A 27,616-nucleotide genomic window follows, 5' to 3' on the forward strand; every position below is an offset into this window, starting at 1 on the left:
CCTAGCGGTCAAACAGGGAAATGGTTCCAATAGTTTTTCCACCATCCATTTTTCCCATAGGGAATTGTAGAAACACTTCAAATAAGGGCTGTGTAGGGTGGGGCGGCGATTCTTGTGGGCAAATTTTGTCATTGAACTTTGTCATCAAAGTCTGGCCTTCTCTGGATTTATGGTGCTTTCAAGACAACTTGGAACTCTGAAAAAAAGCATAATTGATCTTCAGGTCGGAGCTCTCGAAAAGGCCAGAGTCCCCGACTTAGAATTTATAGTTGGATGACGATTCAAGACCTATTTTCTCAATTGGAGCTATTTTTTTTCAGTTGTCTTGAACTCACTGAAATCTGAGATTTCCACGTTTCCAGTTGTTTTGAACTCAGCAGAAGTCACAGCATGGCCAATGTATTCAACCTTTTCTGGTCCATGGTGTTGCAGGGGAATGTTTATCATTTTAAGCTTGGAAAAGACTTGGACCCCCTCTCACTGAATAGCAGACTAGAGATTGGAAAAGACTTGGACCACACCCCCTCTCACTGAATAGCAGACTAGTGATTTGAAAAGACTTGGACCCCTCTCACTGAATAGCAGGCTAGTGATTGGAAAAGATTTGGACCACACACCCTCTCACTGAATAGCAGACTAGTGATTGGAAAAGACTTGGATCCCCTCTCACTGAATAGCAGACTAGTGATTGTAAAAGACTTGGACCACCCCTCTCACTGAATAGCAGGCTAGTGATTGGAAAAGACTTGGATCCCCTCTCACTGAATAGCAGGCTAGTGATTGGAAAAGACTTGGACCCCCTCTCACTGAATAGCAGGCTAGTGATTGGACAAGACTTGGACCCCCTCTCACTGAATAGCAGACTAGTGATGGGAAAAGACTTGGACCCCCTCTCACTGAATAGCAGACTAGTGATTGGAAAAGACTTGGACCACACCCCCTCTCACTGAATAGCAGACTAGTGATTGGAAAAGACTTGGACCACACCCCCTCTCACTGAATAGCAGACTAGTGATTGGAAAAGACTTGGACCCCCTCTAACTGAATAGCAGACTAGTGATTGGAAAAGACTTGGACCACACCCCCTCTCACTGAATAGCAGACTAGTGATTGGAAAAGACTTGGACCCCCCTCTCACTGAATAGCAGACTAGTGATTGGAAAAGACTTGGACCCCCTCTAACTGAATAGCAGACTAGTGATTGGAAAAGACTTGGACCACACCCCCTCTCACTGAATAGCAGACTAGTGATTGGAAAAGACTTGGACCCCCTCTCACTGAATAGCAGACTAGTGATTGGAAAAGACTTGGACCCCCTCTCACTGAATAGCAGACTAGTGATTGGAAAAGACTTGGACCCCCTCTCACTGAATAGCAGACTAGTGATTGGAAAAGACTTGGACCCCCTTTCACTGAATAGCAGACTAGTGATTTGCTTTGCAACGGTTTTGAAAGTACAATGCTGATATGATCCAATCAAAGCCACTGTAGATATAACATGATGCTGATATGATCAGTCCAATCAAAGCCATGGTAGATATAACATGATGTTGATATGATCCAATCAAAGCCACGGTAGATATAACATGATGCTGATATGATCAGTCCAATCAAAGCCACGGTAGATATAACATGATGCTGATATGATCAGTCCAATCAAAGCTACTGTAGATATAACATGATGCTGATATGATCAGTCCAATCAAAGCTAATGTAGATATAACATGATGCTGATATGATCAGTCCAATCAAAGCCACGGTAGATATAACATGATGTTGATATGATCAGTCCAATCAAAGCTACTGTAGATATAATATGATGTTGATATGATCAGTCCAATCAAAGCCACGGTAGATATAACATGATGTTGATATGGTCCAATCAAAACCACGGTAGATATAACGTGATGTTAATTTTATCTGTGGCCAATGACCTTGAGCCTTTTGGTTGGACACTACTAATGTAACTCTATGGCAGCACCCAATAGGCTTGAATTTTAGAGATCTCACTGTAGATGTTGAGGTGACGTAGTGTCTCCATGAGTGACAGAACACTGAGCCAATCATGACTGACTACAGAACATTGCCAACCCCTATGCTCAGTATTTTCCTCTGGCTGCTCATTGCCTTCATTCATGCAGAGGCGGGCAGCCTGAAGGTCTCCTCATTGATTTGGCTGGAAAGGGGAGAAATGGTGCTTTACATTGGTATTCATATTACAGTTGACCTGGAAGTGTTATGTTTTTGGGGCGCTAAAATAAGGTCAATTGTACGGAACAGTGCAATATACAAATGTTTGTTAGCTATCTTTACAATTCCTCTGTCTGGTTCTCCTCTCTTCACCAGATGGACGGTAACTTTAGTGTTTAACCTCTCTGAATCCAAGGACCAAACTTTTGAATATTATTTTCGGGGTTCTTCAAGTAGGCTGGACACCTTACATTTTTAACAATGTTTTTTTCTGATGAAAACTAGTTCATTGCATCTGCCATGGAGTCCAGTTCCATAATATTACCATATTTGCTTTGCAGTAATCGCACAGAGTGGGCTGAGGCGATCTTCGGGAATAACGATGGAGTTCGCTACAGTGTTGAGATATCGAAGTTTGTTGTTCAGACGAACGACCTGCTAGCGAGCCAAGCTAGTCGGTAACTTTAGTGTTTAACCCCTCTGTGTCCATGGACCAAACTTTTGAATATTATTTTCGGGCGCCTCAAGGATTTAATTGTTTGTAAAACTTTAGTGGAGAGCTCTCAATTTTGGTTTTCGGTTTGCCTTCAGAAAGTATTCACACACCTTGAATTGTTCCACATTTTGTCGTGTCAAAGCCTGAATTTAAAATGGATTCATTCAGATGTTTTGGGGTCACTGGCCTACACACACAACACCCCATAATGTCAAAGTGGAATTATGTTGTATGAAGTCTTTACAAAATGTATTTAAAATGAAAAGCTGAAATGTCTTGAATCATTAAGTATTCAGCCCCTTTGTTATGGCCCCAAGTCTAAAAAGGTTCAGGAGGAGAAATGAGCTTAACAAGTCACACAATAATCAGCAGTGGTGCTGCAGTGGTGCCTGGGTAATATCACTGGGGAAGACATGGTACAACACATGTGTTGTGATAATAGTGGGTAATATCACTGGGGAAGACATGGTACAACACATGTGTTGTGATAATAGTGGGTAATATCACTTGGGAAGACATAATAATAATAATAATAATAATATATCCCATTTAGCAGACGCTTTTGTGTTGTGATAATAGTGGGTAACGCTTATCAGCGCCATGCTCTACCGACTGAGCCACACAGGACATGTTACAACACATGTGTTGTGATAATAGTGGGTAATATCACTGGGGAAGACATGGTACAACACATGTGTTTGCTCTATAACCTGCTAGTTCATATGCTTTTCAACCATGATATATAAGCCTAAGGCCCAGACAATAAGAAGACACAGTGGCAGATTAAATTCAACCACACCTTTGTTTCATCACTGAATCAGAGAGTCTGTCCGGTGGAGTCCAGTAGATCTATATACAGCATGGAGTCCACAACACATACTGCATTTAACAGACAGTTACAACTAAAAGATACCAACAACTATTTAGTCTAATCAACGTAAGCTAAATATGTGGCAGTCCATGGTTCTGATTTATGTGTGTGTGTGTGTCAGCAGATTTCTCTTCTTGTTGTTGATGTTGAAATTCAACACACGGACACTCGATGTCAAACTTAAATGAATCATTTAGTTAACTGGAGAGGTTTAAACCACCTCAATGCACCACAGTAGAGAAGAGATAACACCCTGTGACAGTCACCTGCATGAACTTAAAAACAGAGTTAAGAAGAGAGGCACCCTGTTAAGTCACCTGCATGAACCAAAACAGAGTGAGAGAAGAGATGGCACCCTGTCAGTCACCTGCATGAACCAAAACAGAGTGAGAGAAGAGATGGCACCCTGTCAGTCACCTGCATGAACCAAAACAGAGTGAGAGAAGAGATGGCACCCTGTCACAGTCACCTGCATGAACCAAAACAGAGTGAGAGAAGAGATGGCACCCTGTCAGTCACCTGCATGAACCAAAACAGAGTGAGAGAAGAGATGGCACCCTGTCAGTCACCTGCATGAACCAAAACAGAGTGAGAGAAGAGATGGCACCCTGTCAGTCACCTGCATGAACCAAAACAGAGTGAGAGAAGAGATGGCACCCTGTCACAGTCACCTGCATGAACCAAAACAGAGTGAGAGAAGAGATGGCACCCTGTCACAGTCACCTGCATGAACCAAAACAGAGTGAGAGAAGAGATGGCACCCTGTCACAGTCACCTGCATGAACCAAAACAGAGTGAGAGAAGAGATGGCACCCTGTCACAGTCACCTGCATGAACCAAAACAGAGTGAGAGAAGAGATGGCACCCTGTCAGTCACCTGCATGAACCAAAACAGAGTGAGAGAAGAGATGGCACCCTGTCAGTCACCTGCATGAACCAAAACAGAGTGAGAGAAGAGATGGCACCCTGTCAGTCACCTGCATGAACCAAAACAGAGTGAGAGAAGAGATGGCACCCTGTCACAGTCACCTGCATGAACCAAAACAGAGTGAGAGAAGAGATGGCACCCTGTCACAGTCACCTGCATGAACCAAAACAGAGTGAGAGAAGAGATGGCACCCTGTCACAGTCACCTGCATGAACCAAAACAGAGTGAGAGAAGAGATGGCACCCTGGCAGAGTCACCTGCATGAACCAAAACAGAGTGAGAGAAGAGATGGCACCCTGGCAGAGTCACCTGCATGAACCAAAACAGAGTGAGAGAAGAGATGGCACCCTGTCAGAGTCACCTGCATGAACCAAAACAGAGTGAGAGAAGAGATGGCACCCTGTCAGTCACCTGCATGAACCAAAACAGAGTGAGAGAAGAGATGGCACCCTGTCAGTCACCTGCATGAACCAAAACAGAGTGAGAGAAGAGATGGCACCCTGTCAGTCACCTGCATGAACCAAAACAGAGTGAGAGAAGAGATGGCACCCTGTCAGTCACCTGCATGAACAAAACAGAGTGAGAGAAGAGATGGCACCCTGTCAGTCACCTGCATGAACCAAAACAGAGTGAGAGAAGAGATGGCACCCTGTCAGTCACCTGCATGAACCAAAACAGAGTGAGAGAAGAGATGGCACCCTGTCAGTCACCTGCATGAACCAAAACAGAGTGAGAGAAGAGATGGCACCCTGTCAGTCACCTGCATGAACCAAAACAGAGTGAGAGAAGAGATGGCACCCTGTCAGTCACCTGCATGAACCAAAACAGAGTGAGAGAAGAGATGGCACCCTGTCACTGTCAACTGCATGAACCAAAACAGAGTGAGAGAAGAGATGGCACCCTGTCAGTCACCTGCATGAACCAAAACAGAGTGAGAGAAGAGATGGCACCCTGTCAGTCACCTGCATGAACCAAAACAGAGTGAGAGAAGAGATGGCACCCTGTCAGTCACCTGCATGAACCAAAACAGAGTGAGAGAAGAGATGGCACCCTGTCAGTCACCTGCATGAACCAAAACAGAGTGAGAGAAGAGATGGCACCCTGTCAGTCACCTGCATGAACCAAAACAGAGTGAGAGAAGAGATGGCACCCTGTCACAGTCACCTGCATGAACCAAAACAGAGTGAGAGAAGAGATGGCACCCTGTCAGTCACCTGCATGAACCAAAACAGAGTGAGAGAAGAGATGGCACCCTGTCACAGTCACCTGCATGAACCAAAACAGAGTGAGAGAAGAGATCTCTTGACAGCAACAAAATTCCAGAAGAACAAAACAGTCTATCACCCTGTCATACTGTTTAATTTGTTATTTTTTTATTTCAACTTTATTTAACCAGGTAGGCTAGTTGAGAACACCTTTATTTAACCAGGTAGGCTAGTTGAGAACACCTGTTATTTATCCAGGTAGGCTAGAGAGAACACCTTTATTTAACCAGGTAGGCTAGTTGAGAACACCTTTATTTATCCAGGTAGGCTAGTTGAGAACACCTTTATTTATCCAAAAGGCTAGTGAGAGAAGAGAACACCTTTATTTATCCAGGTAGGCTAGTTGAGAACACCTTTATTTATCCAGGTAGGCTAGTTGAGAACACCTTTATTTAACCAGGTAGGCTAGTTGAGAACACCTTTATTTATCCAGGTAGGCTAGTTGAGAACACCTTTATTTATCCAGGTAGGCTAGTTGAGAACACCTTTATTTATCCAGGTTTAGTTGAGAACACCTTTATTTATCCAGGTAGGCTAGTTGAGAACACCTTTATTTAACCAGGTAGGCTAGTTGAGAACACCTTTATTTATCCAGGTAGGCTAGTTGAGAACACCTTTATTTATCCAGGTAGGCTAGTTGAGAACACCTTTATTTATCCAGGTAGGCTAGTTGAGAACACCTTTATTTAACCAGGTAGGCTAGTTGAGAACACCTTTATTTAACCAGGTAGGTAGAGAACACCTTTATTTAACCAGGTAGGCTAGTTGAGAACACCTTTATTTAATCAGGTAGGCTAGTTGAGAACACCTTTATTGAACCAGGTAGGCTAGTTGAGAACACCTTTATTGAACCAGGTAGGCTAGTTGAGAACACCTTTATTTAACCAGGTAGGCTAGTTGAGAACACCTTTATTTAACCAGGTAGGCTAGTTGAGAACACCTTTATTGAACCAGGTAGGCTAGTTGAGAACACCTTTATTGAACCAGGTAGGCTTGTTGAGAACACCTTTATTTAACCAGGTAGGCTAGTTGAGAACACCTTTATTTATACCAGGTAGGCTAGTTGAGAACACCTTTATTATCCAGGCAGGATAGTTGGGTAATAAACACAGTTTATTTAACCAGGTAGGCAGATTGAGAACACCTTTATTTAACCAGGTAGGCTAGTTGAGAACAAGTTCTCATTTGTAACTGGCTGGCCAAGATAAAGCAAAGCAGTTAAATGACACAGACAACAACACAGAGTTTGACATGGAATGAACCAACATACAAGCAATAATACAGTAGATCTATATACAGCATGTGTAAATGAGGCAGGATGAGAGAGGTAATACATACAGTAGATCTATATACAGCATGTGTAAATGAGGCAGGATAAGAGAGGTAATAAATACAGTAGATCTATATACAGCATGTGTAAATGAGGCAGGATAAGAGAGGTAATAAATACAGTAGATCTATATACAGCATGTGTAAATGAGGCAGGATGAGAGAGGTAATAAATACAGTAGATCTATATACAGCATGTGTAAATGAGGCAGGATGAGAGAGGTAATAAATACAGTAGATCTATATACAGCATGTGTAAATGAGGCAGGATGAGAGAGGTAATAAATACAGTAGATCTATATACAGCATGTGTAAATGAGGCAGGATGAGAGAGGTAATAAATACAGTAGATCTATATACAGCATGTGTAAATGAGGCAGGATAAGAGAGGTAATAAATACAGTAGATCTATATACAGCATGTGTAAATGAGGCAGGATGAGAGAGGTAATAAATACAGTAGATCTATATACAGCATGTGTAAATGAGGCAGGATGAGAGAGGTAATAAATACAGTAGATCTATATACAGCATGTGTAAATGAGGCAGGATGAGAGAGGTAATAAATACAGTAGATCTATATACAGCATGTGTAAATGAGGCAGGATGAGAGAGGTAATAAATACAGTAGATCTATATACAGCATGTGTAAATGAGGCAGGATAAGAGAGGTAATAAATACAGTAGATCTATATACAGCATGTGTAAATGAGGCAGGATGAGAGAGGTAATAAATACAGTAGATCTATATACAGCATGTGTAAATGAGGCAGGATAAGAGAGGTAATAAATACAGTAGATCTATATACAGCATGTGTAAATGAGGCAGGATGAGAGAGGTAATAAATACAGTAGATCTATATACAGCATGTGTAAATGAGGCAGGATAAGAGAGGTAATAAATACAGTAGATCTATATACAGCATGTGTAAATGAGGCAGGATGAGAGAGGTAATAAATACAGTAGATCTATATACAGCATGTGTAAATGAGGCAGGATGAGAGAGGTAATAAATACAGTAGATCTATATACAGCATGTGTAAATGAGGCAGGATGAGAGAGGTAATAAATACAGTAGATATATATACAGCATGTGTAAATGAGGCAGGATGAGAGAGGTAATAAATACAGTAGATCTATATACAGCATGTGTAAATGAGGCAGGATGAGAGAGGTAATAAATACAGTAGATCTATATACAGCATGTGTAAATGAGGCAGGATGAGAGAGGTAATAAATACAGTAGATCTATATACAGCATGTGTAAATGAGGCAGGATGAGAGAGGTAATAAATACAGTAGATCTATATACAGCATGTGTAAATGAGGCAGGATGAGAGAGGTAATAAATACAGTAGATCTATATACAGCATGTGTAAATGAGGCAGGATAAGAGAGGTAATAAATACAGTAGATCTATATACAGCATGTGTAAATGAGGCAGGATGAGAGAGGTAATAAATACAGTAGATCTATATACAGCATGTGTAAATGAGGCAGGATGAGAGAGGTAATAAATACAGTAGATCTATATACAGCATGTGTAAATGAGGCAGGATGAGAGAGGTAATAAATACAGTAGATCTATATACAGCATGTGTAAATGAGGCAGGATAAGAGAGGTAATAAATACAGTAGATCTATATACAGCATGTGTAAATGAGGCAGGATGAGAGAGGTAATAAATACAGTAGATCTATATACAGCATGTGTAAATGAGGCAGGATAAGAGAGGTAATAAATACAGTAGATCTATATACAGCATGTGTAAATGAGGCAGGATAAGAGAGGTAATAAATACAGTAGATCTATATACAGCATGTGTAAATGAGGCAGGATGAGAGAGGTAATAAATACAGTAGATCTATATACAGCATGTGTAAATGAGGCAGGATGAGAGAGGTAATAAATACAGTAGATCTATATACAGCATGTGTAAATGAGGCAGGATGAGAGAGGTAATAAATACAGTAGATCTATATACAGCATGTGTAAATGAGGCAGGATGAGAGAGGTAATAAATACTGTACATACCTTTATTTGATGTCCTCGGCTACTTGGGTAAAAAGCTTGGTTCTCAACGTTAGCTAGTTAAATATTAAACATTAGCCGTCTACATCTAGCTACATATTGAACTTCCATCCTCTCAGGTCAGGGGCGCAATGTGTGAATTAATGATTAGTTCAGAATCAGCTTTATAATCATTAGCCAGTACGGAGAATTAAGTTAAACCACAAGTCCAAATTCCCATCTCCATCTCCATGCCTCACAAAGAAGGGCACTTATTGGTAGATGGGAAAAACAAAAGCAGACATTGAATTTGCCTTTGAGCCTCTGGTGAAGTTGTTATTAATTACACTTTGGATGGTGAATCAATACACCCAGTCACTACAAAGACACAGGCGTCTTCCTAACTTAGTTGCCGGGGAGGAAGGAAACCACTCATTGATTTCAGCATGAGGACAATGGTGACTTTAAAACAGTTACAGAGTTTAATGGCTGTGATAGGAGAACACTGAGGATTGATCAACAACATTATAGTTACTCCTCAATACTAACCTCATTGACAGAGTGAAAAGAAGGAAGCCTGAACAGAATAACAATATTCTAAAACATGCATCCTGTTTGTAACAAGGCACTAAATCAATACTGCAAAAACATGTGGCAAAGCAGTTCACTTTTTGTCCTGAATACAAAGTGTTATGTTTGGGGCAAATCCAATACAACCCCTAACTGACTGCCATTCTCCATATGTTCAAGCATAGTGGTGGCTGCATCATTTACATGTACATTGTAGTCATTCAGCAGACGCTCTGATGCAGTAGTGAGTCATTTAGCAGACGCTCTGATGCAGAGGTGAGTCATTTAGCAGACGCTCTGATGCAGAGGTGAGTCATTTCAGACGCTCTGATCTAGTAGTGAGTCAGACGCTCTGATCCAGTAGTGAGTCATTTAGCAGACGCTCTGATCCAGTAGTGAGTCATTTAGCAGACGCTCTGATCCAGTAGTGAGTCATTTAGCAGACGCTCTGATGCAGAGTGAGTCATTTAGCAGACGCTCTGATCCAGTAGTGAGTCATTTAGCAGACGCTCTGATCCAGCAGTGAGTCATTTAGCAGGCGCTCTGATCCAGTAGTGAGTCATTTAGCAGACGCTCTGATCCAGTAGTGAGTCATTTAGCAGACGCTCTGATCCAGTAGTGAGTCATTTAGCAGGCGCTCTGATCCAGTAGTGAGTCATTTAGCAGACGCTCTGATCCAGTAGTGAGTCATTTAGCAGACGCTCTGATCCAGTAGTGAGTCATTTAGCAGACGCTCTGATCCAGTAGTGAGTCATTTAGCAGACGCTCTGATCCAGTAGTGAGTCATTTAGCAGACGCTCTGATCCAGTAGTGAGTCATTTAGCAGACGCTCTGATCCAGTAGTGAGTCATTTAGCAGACGCTCTGATCCAGTAGTGAGTCATTTAGCAGGCGCTGATCCAGTAGTGAGTCATTTAGATCCAGTAGTGAGTCATTTAGCAGACGCTCTGATCCAGTAGTGAGTCATTTAGCAGACGCTCTGATGCAGTAGTGAGTCATTTAGCAGACGCTCTGATCCAGTAGTGAGTCATTTAGCAGGCGCTCTGATCCAGTAGTGAGTCATTTAGCAGGCGCTCTGATGCAGTAGTGAGTCATTTAGCAGACGCTCTGATCCAGTAGTGAGTCATTTAGCAGACGCTCTGATCCAGTAGTGAGTCATTTAGCAGACGATCCAGTAGTGAGTCTGATCCAGTAGTGAGTCATTTAGCAGGCGCTCTGATGCAGTAGTGAGTCATTTAGCAGACGCTCTGATCCAGTAGTGAGTCATTTAGCAGACGCTCTGATCCAGTAGTGAGTCATTTAGCAGACGCTCTGATCCAGTAGTGGGCAGACCTGATCCAGTAGTGAGTCATTTAATGAATGCAGATCTGATAGATCATAATGAATCAGATTACAGGACCTGATCTGATCATAATGAATCAGTACAGAGGGGGACCTGATTCTAGATCATAATGAATCACATTACATGGAGAGGGGGAGCTGATTCTAGGTCAGCACTCCAACTCTGGGACACTGCCTGTATGAAACAGAACACATAGTTGTAAAGTCTAGATACAAGGTGTTTACTGCCATCTAGTGGAAGATACCAATATAACACTTTATTATCAGGGTGGGGAGGCGGCTGAGCTGAAACAGAAAGTAAAGTTGTTCTTTTGTTCAGGATCCATTTTGAGACGACAGAGCAGAAAACACTATATGGAGATTATTGAAAAATAAAGTAAATATTTCTGAACAATAATCTATTCTAATGGACAGAATAAGATAATTGATACCTGGAATGAGATATTACTAGTTAGTAGAACTGCTACTTGAGCTGAGTTGCTGACAGACAGCAGTTTTCAAAGTGTAAACTAATCAGAAGGCCGACATGTTATCAGTAAAACGTCTGGTAAAGATGGTGGAGGAGCTTTTCAATTATATGGTTTTATGTTTATCTCAGGGTTTCTCCATCCTTTTGTTCTTACCAGCACTTACACACCTGATTCAACTAATCATCACATATTTTAAGACAGTTTAATATTTGAACATTCTCAAATTAAAACCTTTTTGGTTTGTAGGACTGCTTACTATTATTATAGTCCTACAGTAATATTTTGGAGGGAAACAACACAGCTAAACTTGGTTTCGAGTAAATTATATGTTTATCAAAAATAATGTAAGAGAGATGTCTTGAAGAAACGTGTCTGGGATTAGAACTCTGTGTCTCTGCGACAGTGGGAGGTTTGTTTTGAATGGCCCGGTGCTACAGCTGAGTGGACATTGCTGCGGGGACTTGCTTCCATTCAGCCACAAGAGCATTAGGGAGGTCGGGCACTGATGTTGGGTGATTAGGCCTGGCACGCAGTCGGCGTTCCAATTCATCCCAAAGGTGTTTGATGGGGTTGAGGTCAGGGCACTGTGCAGGCCAGTCAAGTTCTTCCACACCAATCTCGAGAAGCCATTTCTGTATTGACCTCACTTTGTGCACGGGGACATTGTCAAGCTGAAACAGAAAATGCCATTCCCCAAACTGTTGCAACCATTGTTTGTCTATGGAGATTGCATGGCAGTGTGCTTGATTTTATACACCGGTCAGCAACGGGTGTGGCTGAAATAGCCGAATCCACTAATTTGAAGGGTTGTCCACATACTTCTGTATATATAGTGTAGATGCTCTGTCCAGTTACTGGAAGGACTATAACATTATGTGAACTGATCTGAACAGGTTTAGGCTGGTCTTCTATGATATGTAGGTTATATACAGTACATTCTCTGTCCTGCTACTGGTAGGACTATAACATGTGAACTGATCTGAACAGGTTTAGGCTGGTCATCTATGACATGTAGGTTATATACAGTACATACTGACTATAACATGTGAACTGATCTGAACAGGTTTAGGTTGGTCATCTATTATATGTAGGCTATAGCCGAGGGATAGACCTTGATCTGCATATCACAAACAAACTGCTATTATACATTATAACCTAGCCTACTTTACATAATATAACATATCACTAACAACCCACTACTATACATTATAACCTAGTCTACTTTACATAATATAACATCTTCATATCACTAACAACCCACTACTATACATTATAACCTCGTCTACTTTACATAATATAACATCTACATATCACTAACAACCCACTACTATACATTATAACCTAGTCTACTTTACATAATATAACATCTACATATCACTGACAACCCACTGCTATACATTATAATATAGTTTACTCTACATAATATAAAATCCTTTACTTGTTGCAAATAAACTTTCTGAATGGATCAGTGATTTCCCCCTCAGATCAATCATGTCCGTTTTATCCCTTCTGTCTACATTCTCAGATACATTTAGAAAATAACAGATTGAAAGACAATAAATAGCCACTTTTCATAATAAAAAGAAGTGTGAGACATGACCTTGTGTTGCTGTACTGTCTATAACTACCTTAACAAACAGTGACTTATTATTAATTATTATTGTTGCTGTACTGTCTATAACTACCTTAACAAACAGTGACTTATTATTAATTATTATTGTTGCTGTACTGTCTATAACTACCTTCTGTACTGTCTATAACTACCTTAACAAACAGTGAAACCTTAACAAACAGTGACTTATTATTATTATTATTATTATTGCTGTACTGTCTATAACTACCTTAACAAACAGTGACTTATTATTATTATTATTATTATTGCTGTACTGTCTAGAACTACCTTAACAAACAGTGACTTATTATAATTATTATTGTTACTGTACTGTCTAGAACTACCTTAACAAACAGTGACTTATTATTATTATTATTATTATTATTATTATTGCTGTACTGTCTAGAACTACCTTAACAAACAGTGACTTATTATAATTATTATTGTTGCTGTACTGTCTATAACTACCTTAACAAACAGTGACTTATTATAATTATTATTGTTGCTGTACTGTCTATAACTACCTTAACAAACAGTGACTTATTATTATTATTATTATTGTTGCTGTACTGTCTATAACTACCTTAACAAACAGTGACTTATTATTATTATTATTGTTGCTGTACTGTCTAGAACTACCTTAACAAACAGTGACTTATTATTATTACAGACAGTTGCCATGGAGATGACATGTCACAACTACATATTCATGTGATTGCATTAAATCACCTGATTGTTTCTATATGTCTGTTAGTAAATGTTTTATTTCTCAAACGAGATAATGGATAAATGTGAACAATTGACATTCAGTAATTAGTTGTCACCATATTAACCACAACCAACATGTTGGATCTCTGTTTAGGGGTCAGTGCTCTAAAATGAGTCTCTCTGGGGAGAGAGAGGAGGGGGCCCTGCCTCTAAAATGCATCTCTCTGGGGGACATGACACCAAAGCTAAGAGGTAAGATGACCATTTATAAAGAATTTATCGAGTTCATTAAAAAAATAAAGAGCTATCTTAAGATGAAACACTATATATCCATTGTTAATCAGGAATGGAATGTTGGTATCCTGTATATTTGACTGTGATATGTGGTTGTCTCACCTTGATATCTTAAGATGAATGCACTTACTGTAAATCACTCTGGATAAGAGCATCTGCTAAATCAGGGGTTCTCAATCCGGGGTCTGTGGAGGTACTGCAGGGGTTCTCAATCCGGGGTCTGTGGAGGTACTGCAGGGGTTCTCAATCCGGGTCTGTGGACAACGTTGCAACAATGTTCATTTTCATCAAACTCATATTACACCCTAGATGCCTTCAAATGCCCAATTTATAGCCATGCCCAATTTAGGACTATTATTTAACAATGTGATGTTGCGCTCCAAAGGGAGAACTTGAAATAACATGATGTGTTTATTATTATACACTCTCAAATAACATGATGTAGATAATTAAATCATCAAAAGAAAAACGTGTTTAGAAAACAAGGTTCCTTATAGAGCCAAAAATGCTTCTATCACTTCCTTAAAATATGAAATCAATAAAAGTTATATATATTTTGGGGTTCAGTGAAGAAGAACCTCCAGAGTTCTGATAAACAAAAGGTTCATGTTTTGAGGATGTGAACCCAGCAGCCCTCCAGTGGTCAGATCAATTCCACCTGTTTTTTCCAGCGCCCGGCCCGGGATTCGAACCAGCCACCTTTCGGTCACAGCTCCAACTCCAACCTGAGTTAATCTTCAAAAATAAGCATGAGTTAATCTGCCAAAATGAAGACAAAATGCTATGCAGTTATACATAATTATTATACATAACTCATTGCCAAAATCACAAGACATACTGTTGCATGTAGGTCTATATTATTTATGGGTTGATCACATAGAAATATAAAAACAATATTTTTAACTACTGCAATGCAATTACATGTGGCACAGGAAACACTGACTCACTGCATTATTCTATAGTATTATCAAGACACCTGCTGTTAACTCTTAACTACTTAGGACAGCTCACGAGGTGTCCTAAATATCTGCCGACTGGTGGGTAGGTAATTTAGGTAATGGGGAGGTAACTAGGTAATTTATACCCATAAGTGTAAAATGTCTTTATTCTCAGCACTTATACGACCAATTTTCTACTCTGAGACACTTTGTGGATGTGGACCCAGATCTCAACATATTATTATAAAAAAACATAGAATGTTTGTTTTACATAATAATACAAAATGAATATTACTAATGTAACCCACTGTAAAGACTGGGTTTAGTTGATTGTGTTCCACTGCTCATGTCCTCGTTCTGGAACTGTCCGCGTCCCCGTAAAGAACTGTCCGCGTCCCCGTACAGAACTGTCCGCGTCCGTACAGAACTGTGGTGTACAGAACGGTCCGCGCCCAAGCCGGTTACGCGCAGAGTGGACTGAGATGATCTTGGGGAATAACGACGGAGTTTGTTACAGTGTTGAGACACCGAAGTTTACTGTTCAATTTGCTTTTTTCTTTACGGTCAGGGACAGTGTGAGTGTAGCCAGATCTCTTTCACTCTCTATCCTTGTTTCATTTTGTGTTTCACCGGATTCATCATCGAGACGAGGGACAGACGAACGACCTGCTAACTAACCAAGCTAGTCGGTACAGCTCGGTAATCTAGCTAGCTACTCTACCAGCAGCATCCTAGTTACCATAGCTAGTCGGTACAGCTCTAGCAAGCTACTCTACCAGCAGCAAGTTATCCTAGCTAGCTACTCTACCAGCAGCATCCTAGTTATCCTAGCTAGTCGGTACAGCTCGGTAAGCTAGCTAGCTACTCTACCAGCAGCATCCTAGTTATCCTAGCTAGTCGGTACCAGCAGCACAGCTCGGTAAGCTAGCTAGCTACTCTACCAGCAGCATCCTAGTTATCCTAGCTAGTCGGTACAGCTCGGTAAGCTAGCTAGCTACTCTACCAGCAGCATCCTAGTTACCATAGCTACCACTACATCATCACCGGCTGTCTGCATTTCTTGTGGACCGATGGAGCTCCCCGGTTGTTTCTTCCACCTGTTAAATCCCGGTGAGGCTTCTCCCTCCTTCGTTGACGGATGCTGGCTACCTTTGTCCGGTTCTCCTCTCTTCACTAGATGGACGGTAACTTTAGTGTTTAACCCGTCTGTGTCCAAGGACCGAACTTTTGAATATTATTTTCAGGGCGCCTCAATAGCAGGTATTGAACAGCGGGTAAATAATCACTAGTCAGAACCTCAACCTCAGTATACATTCATTATAAAAATCATCTTAATATCTGATATTGTGAGTAAACAACCTCGAGAATGCGTCTTCCAGCCCTCCAATTAATTACATCATTCAACCCTCCCGGTTAGTAAATTTACCTCAACATCCCCCGGAGAAGGCAGAGTAACGACACCAGCCTTTTAGCGGGGCTGACAGACTGACGACAACGCTCGCGACGCTAAATGAATGTCGTCATTAATAATGACACACTGCTCTCGCGCCATTAACTAACGTCTGGAAGTCAGTTCTATTTGTGAAACTCTTCTTATGTTTCCCCATCTGAGCTCAGAGTAGATGAGAGATGTAATGTTTGTCTCTGTTGTGTTGAAGACCAATCCAGCAGGAGAGACCAGCCTCCCCTGTTCCCAGCTGTGTGTCCATGAAGAGTGACCGGTCTATGGATCCTCCTATAAAGTTTAGAGAGGGAGACTTTTCTACTGAACAAAGGTAAGAAGAACTCATGGGTCCTGGTCAGTGAGTTAAACAACACTGTCTCTAGTCATTTCTCCTCTCCCATTTTCCCATTTATTGTTTTGTTTTCATAATTTAGGCTCATAATTTTGTCCATTTTCATAGTCCTAAAACAATATTTCAACATAATCCATAGGCTAATCTGATTTTGTCACTTTTATTACATGTACATATTACCTCAACTACCTGGTACCCTGCACATTGACTCAGTACTGGTACTCCTTATAGTCTCATTGTCTCATTATTACCTCAACTATGCACATTGACTCAGTACTGGTTCTCATATCGTCTCATTATTACCTCAACTACCTGGTACCCTGCACATTGACTCAGTACTGGTACTCCTCCATTATTACCTCAACTACCTGGTACCCTTGACTAGTACTCTTATAGCCTCATTATTACCCCAACTACCTGGTACCCTGCCTACTTATAGCCTCATTATTACCCCAACTACCTGGTACCCTGCACATTGACTCAGTACTACTGGTACTCCTCATATCCTCATTATTACTCAACTACTCGGTACCCTGCATATTGACTCAGTACTCAGTACTGGTTCTTATGTCTCATTATTACCTCAACACCTGTACCCCATTGTTGCAAATATATAGCATTTAGCGGAAAAAACATGATTATTTGTCTCTCTTGAAGACATCATGATTTTAAACAAATACATATCTGTACATATCAATCCCATCATGATTAGTGCTAATTTACTAACATTTCCATTTGTTTCCCCATCTCCATTTTCATAGAGCCTCCCTGTTCCCCTGTGTGTCCATAAAACAATATTAGACAAACACAAACTGTCTCATTTCTCCTCTCCATTTTGTAATTTATTTTTGTGTGCTAATCATTTTGTGTGTGTGTGTGTGTGTGTGTGTGTGTGTGTGTGTGTGTGTGTGTGTGTGTGTGTGTTCTCCCTGGATGAGGAGATGTAATCTCATGTTTTGTCCACAGAAACCAACAGGAGAGATCAGAGTCAGAGATTCTCAGTGGTCAGTCTTCCCAGAGTCATCAAACAGACCTGGCCTCCATATTCAGTGTATGTGGTCCTGTTATGTACATTTGTTTTTGTTTACCTCAAGTAAAGTTGATCTGTCATTCATTAATGTGTTAATGAGAAAGCATTTATTCTCTTTATTTATTTCAGATGCTTGAAGAGAAAATTATGACATTTGTGAAGAACGAGCTGAAGACGTTCAAGAGGATTCTTAGTCCAGAACTCCCAGAAGGCTTTGAGAGTCAGAAGCAGGATAAGGAAGTGGTGGATGCTGAAGATGAGCAGCAGGAGAGCAGTGCCAGAGAGGGGGCTCTGAAGATCACACTGCACATCCTGAGGAAAATGAACCAGAAGGAGCTTGCTGACACACTGGAGAAATGTAAGATCTGTCTGCCTCATGTTGAATGATGTTTTATAACATTTAAAAGCTGTAGCTAAAGTCCAGCTAAAGTAGCTGTGTAACCCAATGATATTGTAGCAGCCTTAACACAACACCTAGTGACCTCATCAAGTAGCAGCAGGGATGTGTTGTGGTGATTAATTTAGAGAGAGAGACAACATTAATAATACCATCAATAATACCAATAATAATATAATCAGTCACACCAGTCTGTAATGCATTATGAAAATATTTACACATTTATACAGTCAGTTAAGAGAATAAATTATTATAATGTACAACTTTATAACAGTCCTACAATACTGTAGACATTAAAACAGACGTAATATTAATATCCTCTGTGTTATTTCTTCATTCAGATGAGTTTGCTGTGATTTGCCAACGTGAACTCAAATCTAATCTAAAGAAGAAGTTTCAATGTGTATTTGAGGGGATCGCTAAACAAGGAAACCCAACACTTCTCAATAAGATCTACACAGAGCTCTACATCACAGAGGGTGGAACAGGAGAGGTCAATAATGAACATGAGCTGAGACAGATTGAGACAACAACCAGGAAACAAGCAAGACCAGAGACTGCAATCAAATGTAATGACATCTTCAAGCCCTTAACTGGACAAGACAAACCTATCAGAACTGTGCTGACAAAGGGAGTCGCTGGCATTGGAAAAACAGTCTCTGTGCAGAAGTTCATTCTGGACTGGGCTGAAGGAAAAGCAAATCAGGATGTCCAATTTGTATTTTCATTTCCTTTTCGGGAGCTGAATTTGATGAAAGAGGACAAACACACTTTCATTGAACTTCTCAAACACTTCTCAATGGAAACCAAACAATCAAGAATCTCCATCAACAACAAGTACAAAGTTCTGTTCATCTTTGATGGTCTGGATGAGTGCCGACTGCCCCTAGACTTCCAGAACAACAAGATCTGTTGGGACGTCACAGAGTCAACCTCAGTGGATGTTCTGCTGACAAATCTCATCAAGGGAAATCTGCTTCCCTCTGCTCTCCTCTGGATAACTACCCGACCTGCAGCAGCCAATAAGATCCCTTCAGGGTGTGTTGACCAGGTGACAGAGGTACGAGGGTTCAATGACCCACAGAAGGAGGAGTACTTCAGGAAGAGATTCAGTGATGAGGACCTGGCCAGCAGAATCATCTCACACATAAAGACATCAAGGAGCCTCCACATCATGTGCCACATTCCAGTCTTCTGTTGGATTTCTGCAATAGTCCTTGAACACATGTTGAGTACAGACAAGAGAGAAGAGATGCCCAAGACTCTGACTGAGATGTACACACACCTTGTGGAGTTTCATACCAAACAGAAGAATGAAAAGTATCTTGGGAAAGAAGAGACAGGTCCACACTGGAATAAAGAGAGCATTCTGTCACTGGGAAAACTGGCTTTTCAACAGCTTGTGAAGGGCAATCTGATTTTCTATGAAGAAGACCTGAAAGAGGCTGGCATTGATGTCAATGAAGCCTCAGTGTACTCAGGATTGTGCACACAGCTCTTTAAAGAGGAATGTGTGCTGTACCAGGACAAGGTGTACTGCTTTGTTCATCTGAGCATTCAGGAGTTTCTGGCTGCTGTATATGTGTTCCTCTCATTCATCAACAACAATGAGAATCTAATTGACAAACTTCAAACAACGTCCAGGAACCTTTCTGTGAGGATCAAACAAAGGCGTAAAGTTGCTTTCTACAGGAGTGCTGTGGATAAAGCCTTACAAAGTGAGACGGGAAACCTGGACCTTTTCCTCCGCTTCCTTCTGGGCCTCTCACTGGAGTCCAATCAGAAGCACTTACAAGGTCTACTGACAAAGACAAGAAGCAGCTCACAGAGCCATGAAGAAACAGTCAAGTACATCAAGGAGAAGATCAGGGAGAATCCCTCTCCAGAGAGGAGCATCAATCTGTTCCACTGTCTGAATGAACTGAATGACCATTCTCTAGTGGAGGAGATCCAAAGCTACCTGAGATCAGGAAGTCTCTCAAAACCCAACCTGTCACCTGCACAGTGGTCAGCTCTGGTCTTTGTGTTGCTGACTTCAGAAAAGGAGCTGGATGTGTTTGACCTGAAGAAATACTCCAGATCAGAGGAAGGTCTTCTGAGGCTGCTGCCAGTGGTCAAAGCCTCCAGAGCTGTTCTGTGAGTAAATAAAATGACCAATGAGAACTAATCAACAAGAATAAATATTCAGTTTAGAGAAAAATATGTATTATAATATGTATATAATATTATGTTGAAAAACATATTGAATAAATGCATTGATTTTCATATTAGTATACCAATATGACTTATTTGAGAGAATAAACCAAATGCATCTGCCATTGTCCTTCTACACTACTGGTGTTAAATGAACAGTGTGTTTGTGAAGTCATGATGATCTCTTTGTCAGGCTGTCAGGCTGTGGAGTCACAGAGGAAGGCTGTGCTTCTCTGGTCTCAGCTCTGGAGTCAAACCCCTCACACCTGAGAGAGCTGGATCTGAGTAACAATGACCTGAAGGATTCAGGAGTGAAGCTGCTCTCTGCTGGACTGGGGAATCCCCACTGTAAACTGGAGACTCTGAGGTCAGTATTCCTGTAGTTGGTCAACAAGTGATAACTGTTCACCAGATCCACATGTGTTTACCAGACACACATAGTCCACATCATATGTGATTGGACGGTGAAGCTTACAGTTTTAAATTTGGTGTTATGCTCCAGCATTTTGGATTTGAGATATGTTTCATATTAGGTGACAGTACAGAATGTCACCTTTTATTAAAAATGTTTTTACATGTACATAAATTTACAAAAATACACATACATATTGATGTTTGTTACAGTAGCTTGTAAAAGTGTGCACCCCCCTTGGCATTTTGTTGCCTAAAAACCTGTATTTAAAATAGATGTTTTGGTGGTTTGTATCAATTGATTTACACAACATGCCTACCATTTTGAAGATGCAAAATATGTTTTATTGTTAAACAACCAATAGATAAAAAACAAAAGAACACTTGAGGTTGCATAACTATTCACCCCCCAAAATGTTTCACGGCAAAACTGCTCCAGCTCCTTCAAGTTGGTGCACCACAATCTGTAAGTCATTCCACAGATTCTCAATTGGATTGAGGTCTGTGCTTTGACTTGACCATTACAAGATATTTACATTTTTCCCACTAGAGTGTTTCTTTAGCAGTGTCAAATCTCTAGAAGACTGAAACAGGTTTCCCTCAAGAACTTCCCTGTATTTAGCGCCATCCATCATTCCTTCAATTCAAACCAGTTTCCCAGTCCCTGCCGAAGAAAATCATCTACACAGCATGATGCTGCCACCACCATGCTTCACTGTGGGGATGGTGCTCTCGGAGTGATGAGAGGTGTTGGGTTTGCACCAGACATAGCGTTTTCCTTGATGGCCTTAAAGCTCAATTTTGGTGTCATCTGACCAGAGTACCTTCTTCCTATGTTTGGGGAGTCTCCCACATGCCTTTTGGCGAAAGCCAAACGTGTTTGTTATTTTTTTCTTTAAAGCAATATTTTTTTTTTCTGGTCACTCTTCCGTAAAGCCTCTGTGGAGTGTACGGCTTAAAGTCCTATGGACAGATACTACGTAGCGCGTGCTACGAGTGGGTGCTGCTATGGTGACCAGTGAGCTGAGATAAGGCAGGGCTTTACCTAGCAGAGACTTGTAGAGTAGAGTGTTGTAGGCTATTTTATAGATGACATCGTCAAAGTCGAGGATTGGTAGGATAGTCAGTTTTACTCGGGTAAGTTTGGCTGCATAAGTGAAGGATGCTTTGTTGCAAAATAGGAAGCCGATTCTAGATTTAAATTTAGATTGGAGATGCTTAATGGGAGTCTGGAAGGAGAGTTTACAGTCTAACCAAAAACCTAGGTATTTGTATTTGTCCACATATTCTAAGTCAGAGCCGTCCAGAGTAGTGATGCTGGACGGTCGGGCTGGTGCAGCAAGTGATCAGTTGGCCAGAAGTATACAGAATGGTGTCGTCTACGTAGAGGTGAATCAGCGAATCACCAGCAGCGAGAGCGACATCATTGATGTATACAGAGAAGTGAGTCGGCCCGAGAATTCCCTGTGGCATATCCATAAAGACTGCCAGAGGTCCGGACAGCAGACCCTCCGATTTGACACACTGAACTCTATCAGAGAAGTAGTTGGTGAACCAGGCGAGGAAGTCATTTGAAAAACCAAGGCTGTTGAGTCTGCCAATAAGAATGTGGTGATTGACAGAGTTTAAAGCCTTGGCCAGGTTGATGAATATGGCTGCACAGTAATGTCTTTTATCGATGGCAGTTATGATAATGTTTAGGACTTTGAGCGTGGCTGAGGTGCACCCATGACCAGCTCTGAAACCAGATTGCATAGTGGAGAAGGTATGGTGGGATTCAAAATGGTGGGTGTTCTGTTTGTTAACTTAGCTTTCGAAGATTTTAGAAAGGCAGGGCAGGATGGATATAGGTCTATAACAGTGCTGGTCTGGAGTGTCTCCCCCTTTGAAGAGGGGGATAACCGCGGCAGCTTTCAAATCTTTGGGAATCTCAGACAATACGAAAGAGAGGTTGAACAGGCTAGTAATTGTGTTGCAACAATTCCAGCAGATAATTTTAGAAAGAGAGGGTCCAGATTGTCTAGCCCGGCAAATCTGTACGGGTCCAGGTTTTGCAGTTCTTTAAGAACATCAGCTATCTGGATTTGGGTGAAGGAGAAATAGGGGAGGCTTGGGTGAGTTGCTGTGGGGAGTGCAGGGCTGTTGACCGGGGTAGGGTTAGCCAGGTGGAAAGCATGGCCAGCCGTAGAAAAATGCTTCTTGAAATTCTCGATTATCGTAGATTTATCGTGACAGTGTTTCCTAGCCTCAGTGCAGTGGGCAGCTGGGAGGAGGTGCTTTTATTCTCCATGGACTTTACAGTGTCCCGGAACTTTTTTGAGTTTGTGCTACAGGATGCACATTTCTGCTTGAAAAAGCTAGTCTTAGCGTTCCTAACTGTCTGTGTATGTTATGGATTTGGAGTTGTTCCTGGTGGGTTCATTGACAAACCAACTCTTAGTGTCCTGATTCAGATCTGTTCAAACCAACTCTTAGTGTCCTGATTCAGATCTGTTCAAACCAACTCTTAGTGTCCTGATTCAGATCTGTTCAAACCAACTCTTAGTTTCCTGATTCAGATCTGTTTGATAAAACAAACTCATTATTAATAATGATACTTCAATTTCTAAATATATATATAGATAGATATGGCAGGTTTGAGGACACTGATATATCTGAACATTTTGTAATAATATACTGCCACTATTTTCACCACCAAAGAATATCATTGTGATTTTAATATGTTTTGACTCTTTGCAGGCTGTCAGGCTGTCTAGTCACAGAGGAAGGCTGTGCTTCTCTGGTCTCAGCTCTGAGGTCAAACCCCTCACACCTGAGAGAGCTGGACCTGAGCTACAATCACCCAGGAGACTCAGGAGTCAGACTGCTCTCTGCTGGACTGGAGGATCCACACTGCAGACTGGAGAAACTCAAGTATGTAGAGGGTTTATGTCAATGTTCATATCAGACATGTTGGACTTATCAGGCTGGTTAAGACAAACATTCTGACCAACACTTGGACAAAGTTACTGACTGTGTGTGTGTGTGTGTGTGTGTGTCCTGTCTGTATGTGGACAAAGTTGTGTGTGTTCAATCTCTCACACACTGGACACTCACACACACACAGTACACACACACAGTACACACACACACAAACACTGGACACACACACACTGGACACAGACACGCTGGACACACACACACAAACACACACACACTGGACAAACACACACACTGGACACACACACACGCTGGACACACAAACACACACACACTGGACAAACACACACTGGACACACACACACAAATACACACACTGGACACACACACACACCCACACACACACACACACTACACACACACACACAGTACACACACACACACACACACACACACACACACACTGGACACACACACACACACATACTGGACACACACACACACACTGGACACACACACACACAAACACACACACACACACACACTGGACACACTGGACACACACACACACACACACACACACAGGACACAAACACACACTGGACACACACACACTGGACACACGCTGGACACACACACACTGAACACAAACACACGCTGGACACACACACACGCTGGACACACACACGCTGGACACACACACTGGACACACACACACTGGACACACACACACTGGACACACACACACTGGACACACACACACTGGACACACACACACGCTGGACACACACACACACGCTGGACACACACACACACGCTGGACACACACACACGCTGGACACACACACACTGGACACACACACACTGGACAAACACACACTGGACACACACACACACACACACACACACACACACACACACACACAGTACACACACACAGTACACACACACACACACACACGGACACACACACACAAACACACACACACTGGACACACACACACACTGGAGACACACACACTGGACACACACACACACACACACACACACACTGGACACACACACACTGGACACACACACACACACACACACTGGACACACACACACTGGACACACGCTGGACACACACACACACTGGACACACACACACACACACTGGACACACACACACTGGACACACACACACGCTGGACACACACACACGCTGGACACACACACACGCTGGACACACACACACGCTGGACACACACACGCTGGACACACACACGCTGGACACACACACGCTGGACACACACACGCTGGACACACACACGCTGGACACACACACGCTGGACAAACACACACTGGACACACACACTGGACACACACACACTGGACACACACACACTGGACACACACACACTGGACACACACACACTGGACACAGACACACGCTGGACACACACACACTGAACACAAACACACTGGACAAACATTTGCTTGATGTGTGTGTGTGTGTGTGTGTGTGTGTGTGTGTGTGTGTGTGTGTGTGTGTGTGTGTGTGTGTGTGTGTGTGTGTGTGTGTGTGTGTGTGTGTGTGTGTGTGTGTGTGTGTGTATCCCTCAATGACTGTCTGTTCTTCTGCTTACCGCTACAGTGTGGAACATGGTGGAGAGAACAGAATGAAACCTGGACTTAGAAAATGTGAGTGTTGACTGCTGTGAAGAATATGACTAAGAATAAGTCTTAATTCAAGTTCAGTCAAAGACCACCATCATTACTGACTTGGTCATATTAAATATCAGCTGTAGTTCTACAGAAGCAGAAATCAGGGACACCAACATTTACAAAGAGTTGCTTTGACAATGTGTGTGTGTGTGTGTGTGTGTAATTAATTGGAATAAGTGTGTTTTATATTACCATACAGTATAACACATGATCATTCAACAAGTCTCAAGTTACCTTAACTTCTCCTTTTGATACCTAGAAACATCTACATTAAATGAATGAGTGAAAAGTGAGTTAACGTTCTAATGTGAATGATGATGATTTCTAATATTGTGTCTGGTTTCATCCATCAGATGTCTGTGATCTCACACTGGACCAAAACACAGTAGACAGACACCTCTCTCTGTCTGAGGAGAACAGAAAGGTGACATGGAGGACAGAGAAGCAGCCGTATCCTGGTCACCCAGAGAGATTTGAGGACTGTGGACAGGTGCTGTGTAGAGAGGGTCTGACTGGGTGCTGTTACTGGGAGGTAGAGTGGAGTGGGAGTGGGGCTGTTATAGGAGTGACATATAAAGGAATCAACAGCAGAGGAGGGGTTAAGAACTGTTGTCTTGGATACAATGACAAGTCCTGGAGTCTGTTCTGCTCTGACAACAGTTACATTGCCTGGCACAATAATAATCCCACTACCATAGACGTCCCCTCCTCCAGCTCCCACAGAGTAGGAGTGTATCTGGACTGGCCAGCCGGCACTCTGTCCTTCTATAGAGCCTCCTCTGACACACTGACCCACCTGTACACATTCACCTCCAAATTCACTGAGCCCCTCTATCCAGGGTTTAGGATTGATTATGACTCCTCAGTTTCTCTGTGTCAGGTAAAAACTTTATTTTTTTGAATAATTAAATAATGAAATAATAACACACACTGGACACACCTGACTCACACACACACACTGGATACACACACACACACGCTGGACACACACACACAGAACACACGCATACACAGACACCCATACACACTGGACACACACACACACTGGACACACACACACACTGGACACACACACACACACTGGACACACACACACACTGGACACACACACACACTGGACACACACACACATACACACAGTCACGGATACAGGTATCCTGTGTTCTTTTCTCTCCTTCTCCCCTCACAGGTGAAAATCATCACTCCCCAATCAGTCACCAATCATCAATCAGAAGACACACCTCCTCCTGTTTCCTACACAAATCACAGTTCCTTTCCCTTGGTTTAAAAACCCCATCAGTTGTTTGCTCTAGAGCTCAATCTCTCTGTAAATGCCTTGTCTTTAGGTCTCTCTGTTTCACGCTCTCTTTATTTATTGAGCTATCTTTTGTTTGAGCACCTCCATAGCACTTTGTCCTCACCTGTGAGTATTGTTTTGGTTATGGTGTTTGTTTGCTGGTGGGAAAAGGGGAAACCAAGACAAGTCGCCCATGGGCATACACTACCCGTAGGTAAACTTTGTTAAATACACTAGTTAGAACTGGGTGGACCACCCACTGTCTTTTTGGTTAGTTAGCTGTTAAAGTAGGCTAGTCTAGCTTCGGGGTGTTTTTGAATAATTCTTTTTTCTTTCCTTGGGTCCAGCTCAGCCCCTTTTCCTGCTCCCCCCATTACCGTGTGTTTTATTAATAAACCCTGAGTTTGACGGTAGATTTCAGTTGTCGGTGTTATTTCGTTCTCACAATTATAATTTGCACGAGTTCTGTTACGGGTCTCATTACCATCCCCCCACACAGACTGTCGTGCCAAAAGGGATTCGTAACACTGTCTAACAGTTATCCTGTATCCTGTCTAACCATGTATCATTACATCCTGTCTAACCATGTATCATTACTGTTGCTCCTATCTAACAGTTATATTGTGTCCTACCTAACCAGTGAACGTGTGGCTGTGACCATCCTGTCAATGCCTGTCCTGGTGATTCATTTTACATTTTAGTCATTGAGCAGACGCTCTTATTCAGAACAATGTACAGTTGGTCCTGGTGACTCCTTATTCATAAAGGCATTGTCTCAGAGATTATCTAGGATCAGGTCCCCCCTCTCCATGTAATCTGGTTCATTATGATCTAGGATTAGGTCC

At 41.9% G+C, this 27,616-nt stretch overlaps 1 protein-coding gene across 1 annotated transcript; it reads left to right on the forward strand.

Annotated features, from left to right (window-relative positions):
- Positions 1–11,281: 11,281 nt before the first annotated feature.
- On the forward strand, positions 11,282–27,184 carry LOC135553888 (NLR family CARD domain-containing protein 3-like). Its single transcript, XM_064985814.1, has 11 exons — positions 11,282–11,375; positions 13,944–14,041; positions 16,680–16,796; positions 17,579–17,597; positions 17,767–17,868; positions 17,977–18,205; positions 18,586–20,380; positions 20,631–20,804; positions 23,588–23,761; positions 25,404–25,450; positions 25,828–27,184. Exons 2-11 carry the CDS (start codon positions 14,004–14,006, stop codon positions 26,373–26,375), a joined length of 3,243 nt encoding a protein of 1,080 aa, XP_064841886.1. The 5' UTR covers positions 11,282–11,375; positions 13,944–14,003; the 3' UTR covers positions 26,376–27,184.
- The last annotated feature ends 432 nt before the right edge of the window (positions 27,185–27,616 follow it).

Source organism: Oncorhynchus masou, chromosome 14 (assembly GCF_036934945.1).
Source record: "Oncorhynchus masou masou isolate Uvic2021 chromosome 14, UVic_Omas_1.1, whole genome shotgun sequence".
NCBI lineage: Eukaryota > Metazoa > Chordata > Actinopteri > Salmoniformes > Salmonidae > Oncorhynchus > Oncorhynchus masou.

Excerpts from the sequence above, each read along its gene's own strand:
- LOC135553888 (XM_064985814.1), top strand. The coding sequence starts at position 14,004 with ATGCATCTCTCTGGGGGACATGACACCAAAGCTAAGAG. Across the intron at positions 14,042-16,679 it reads CATGACACCAAAGCTAAGAG|ACCAATCCAGCAGGAGAGAC; the intron begins GTAAGATGACCA and ends GTTGTGTTGAAG. Across the intron at positions 23,762-25,403 it reads TGCAGACTGGAGAAACTCAA|TGTGGAACATGGTGGAGAGA; the intron begins GTATGTAGAGGG and ends TTACCGCTACAG.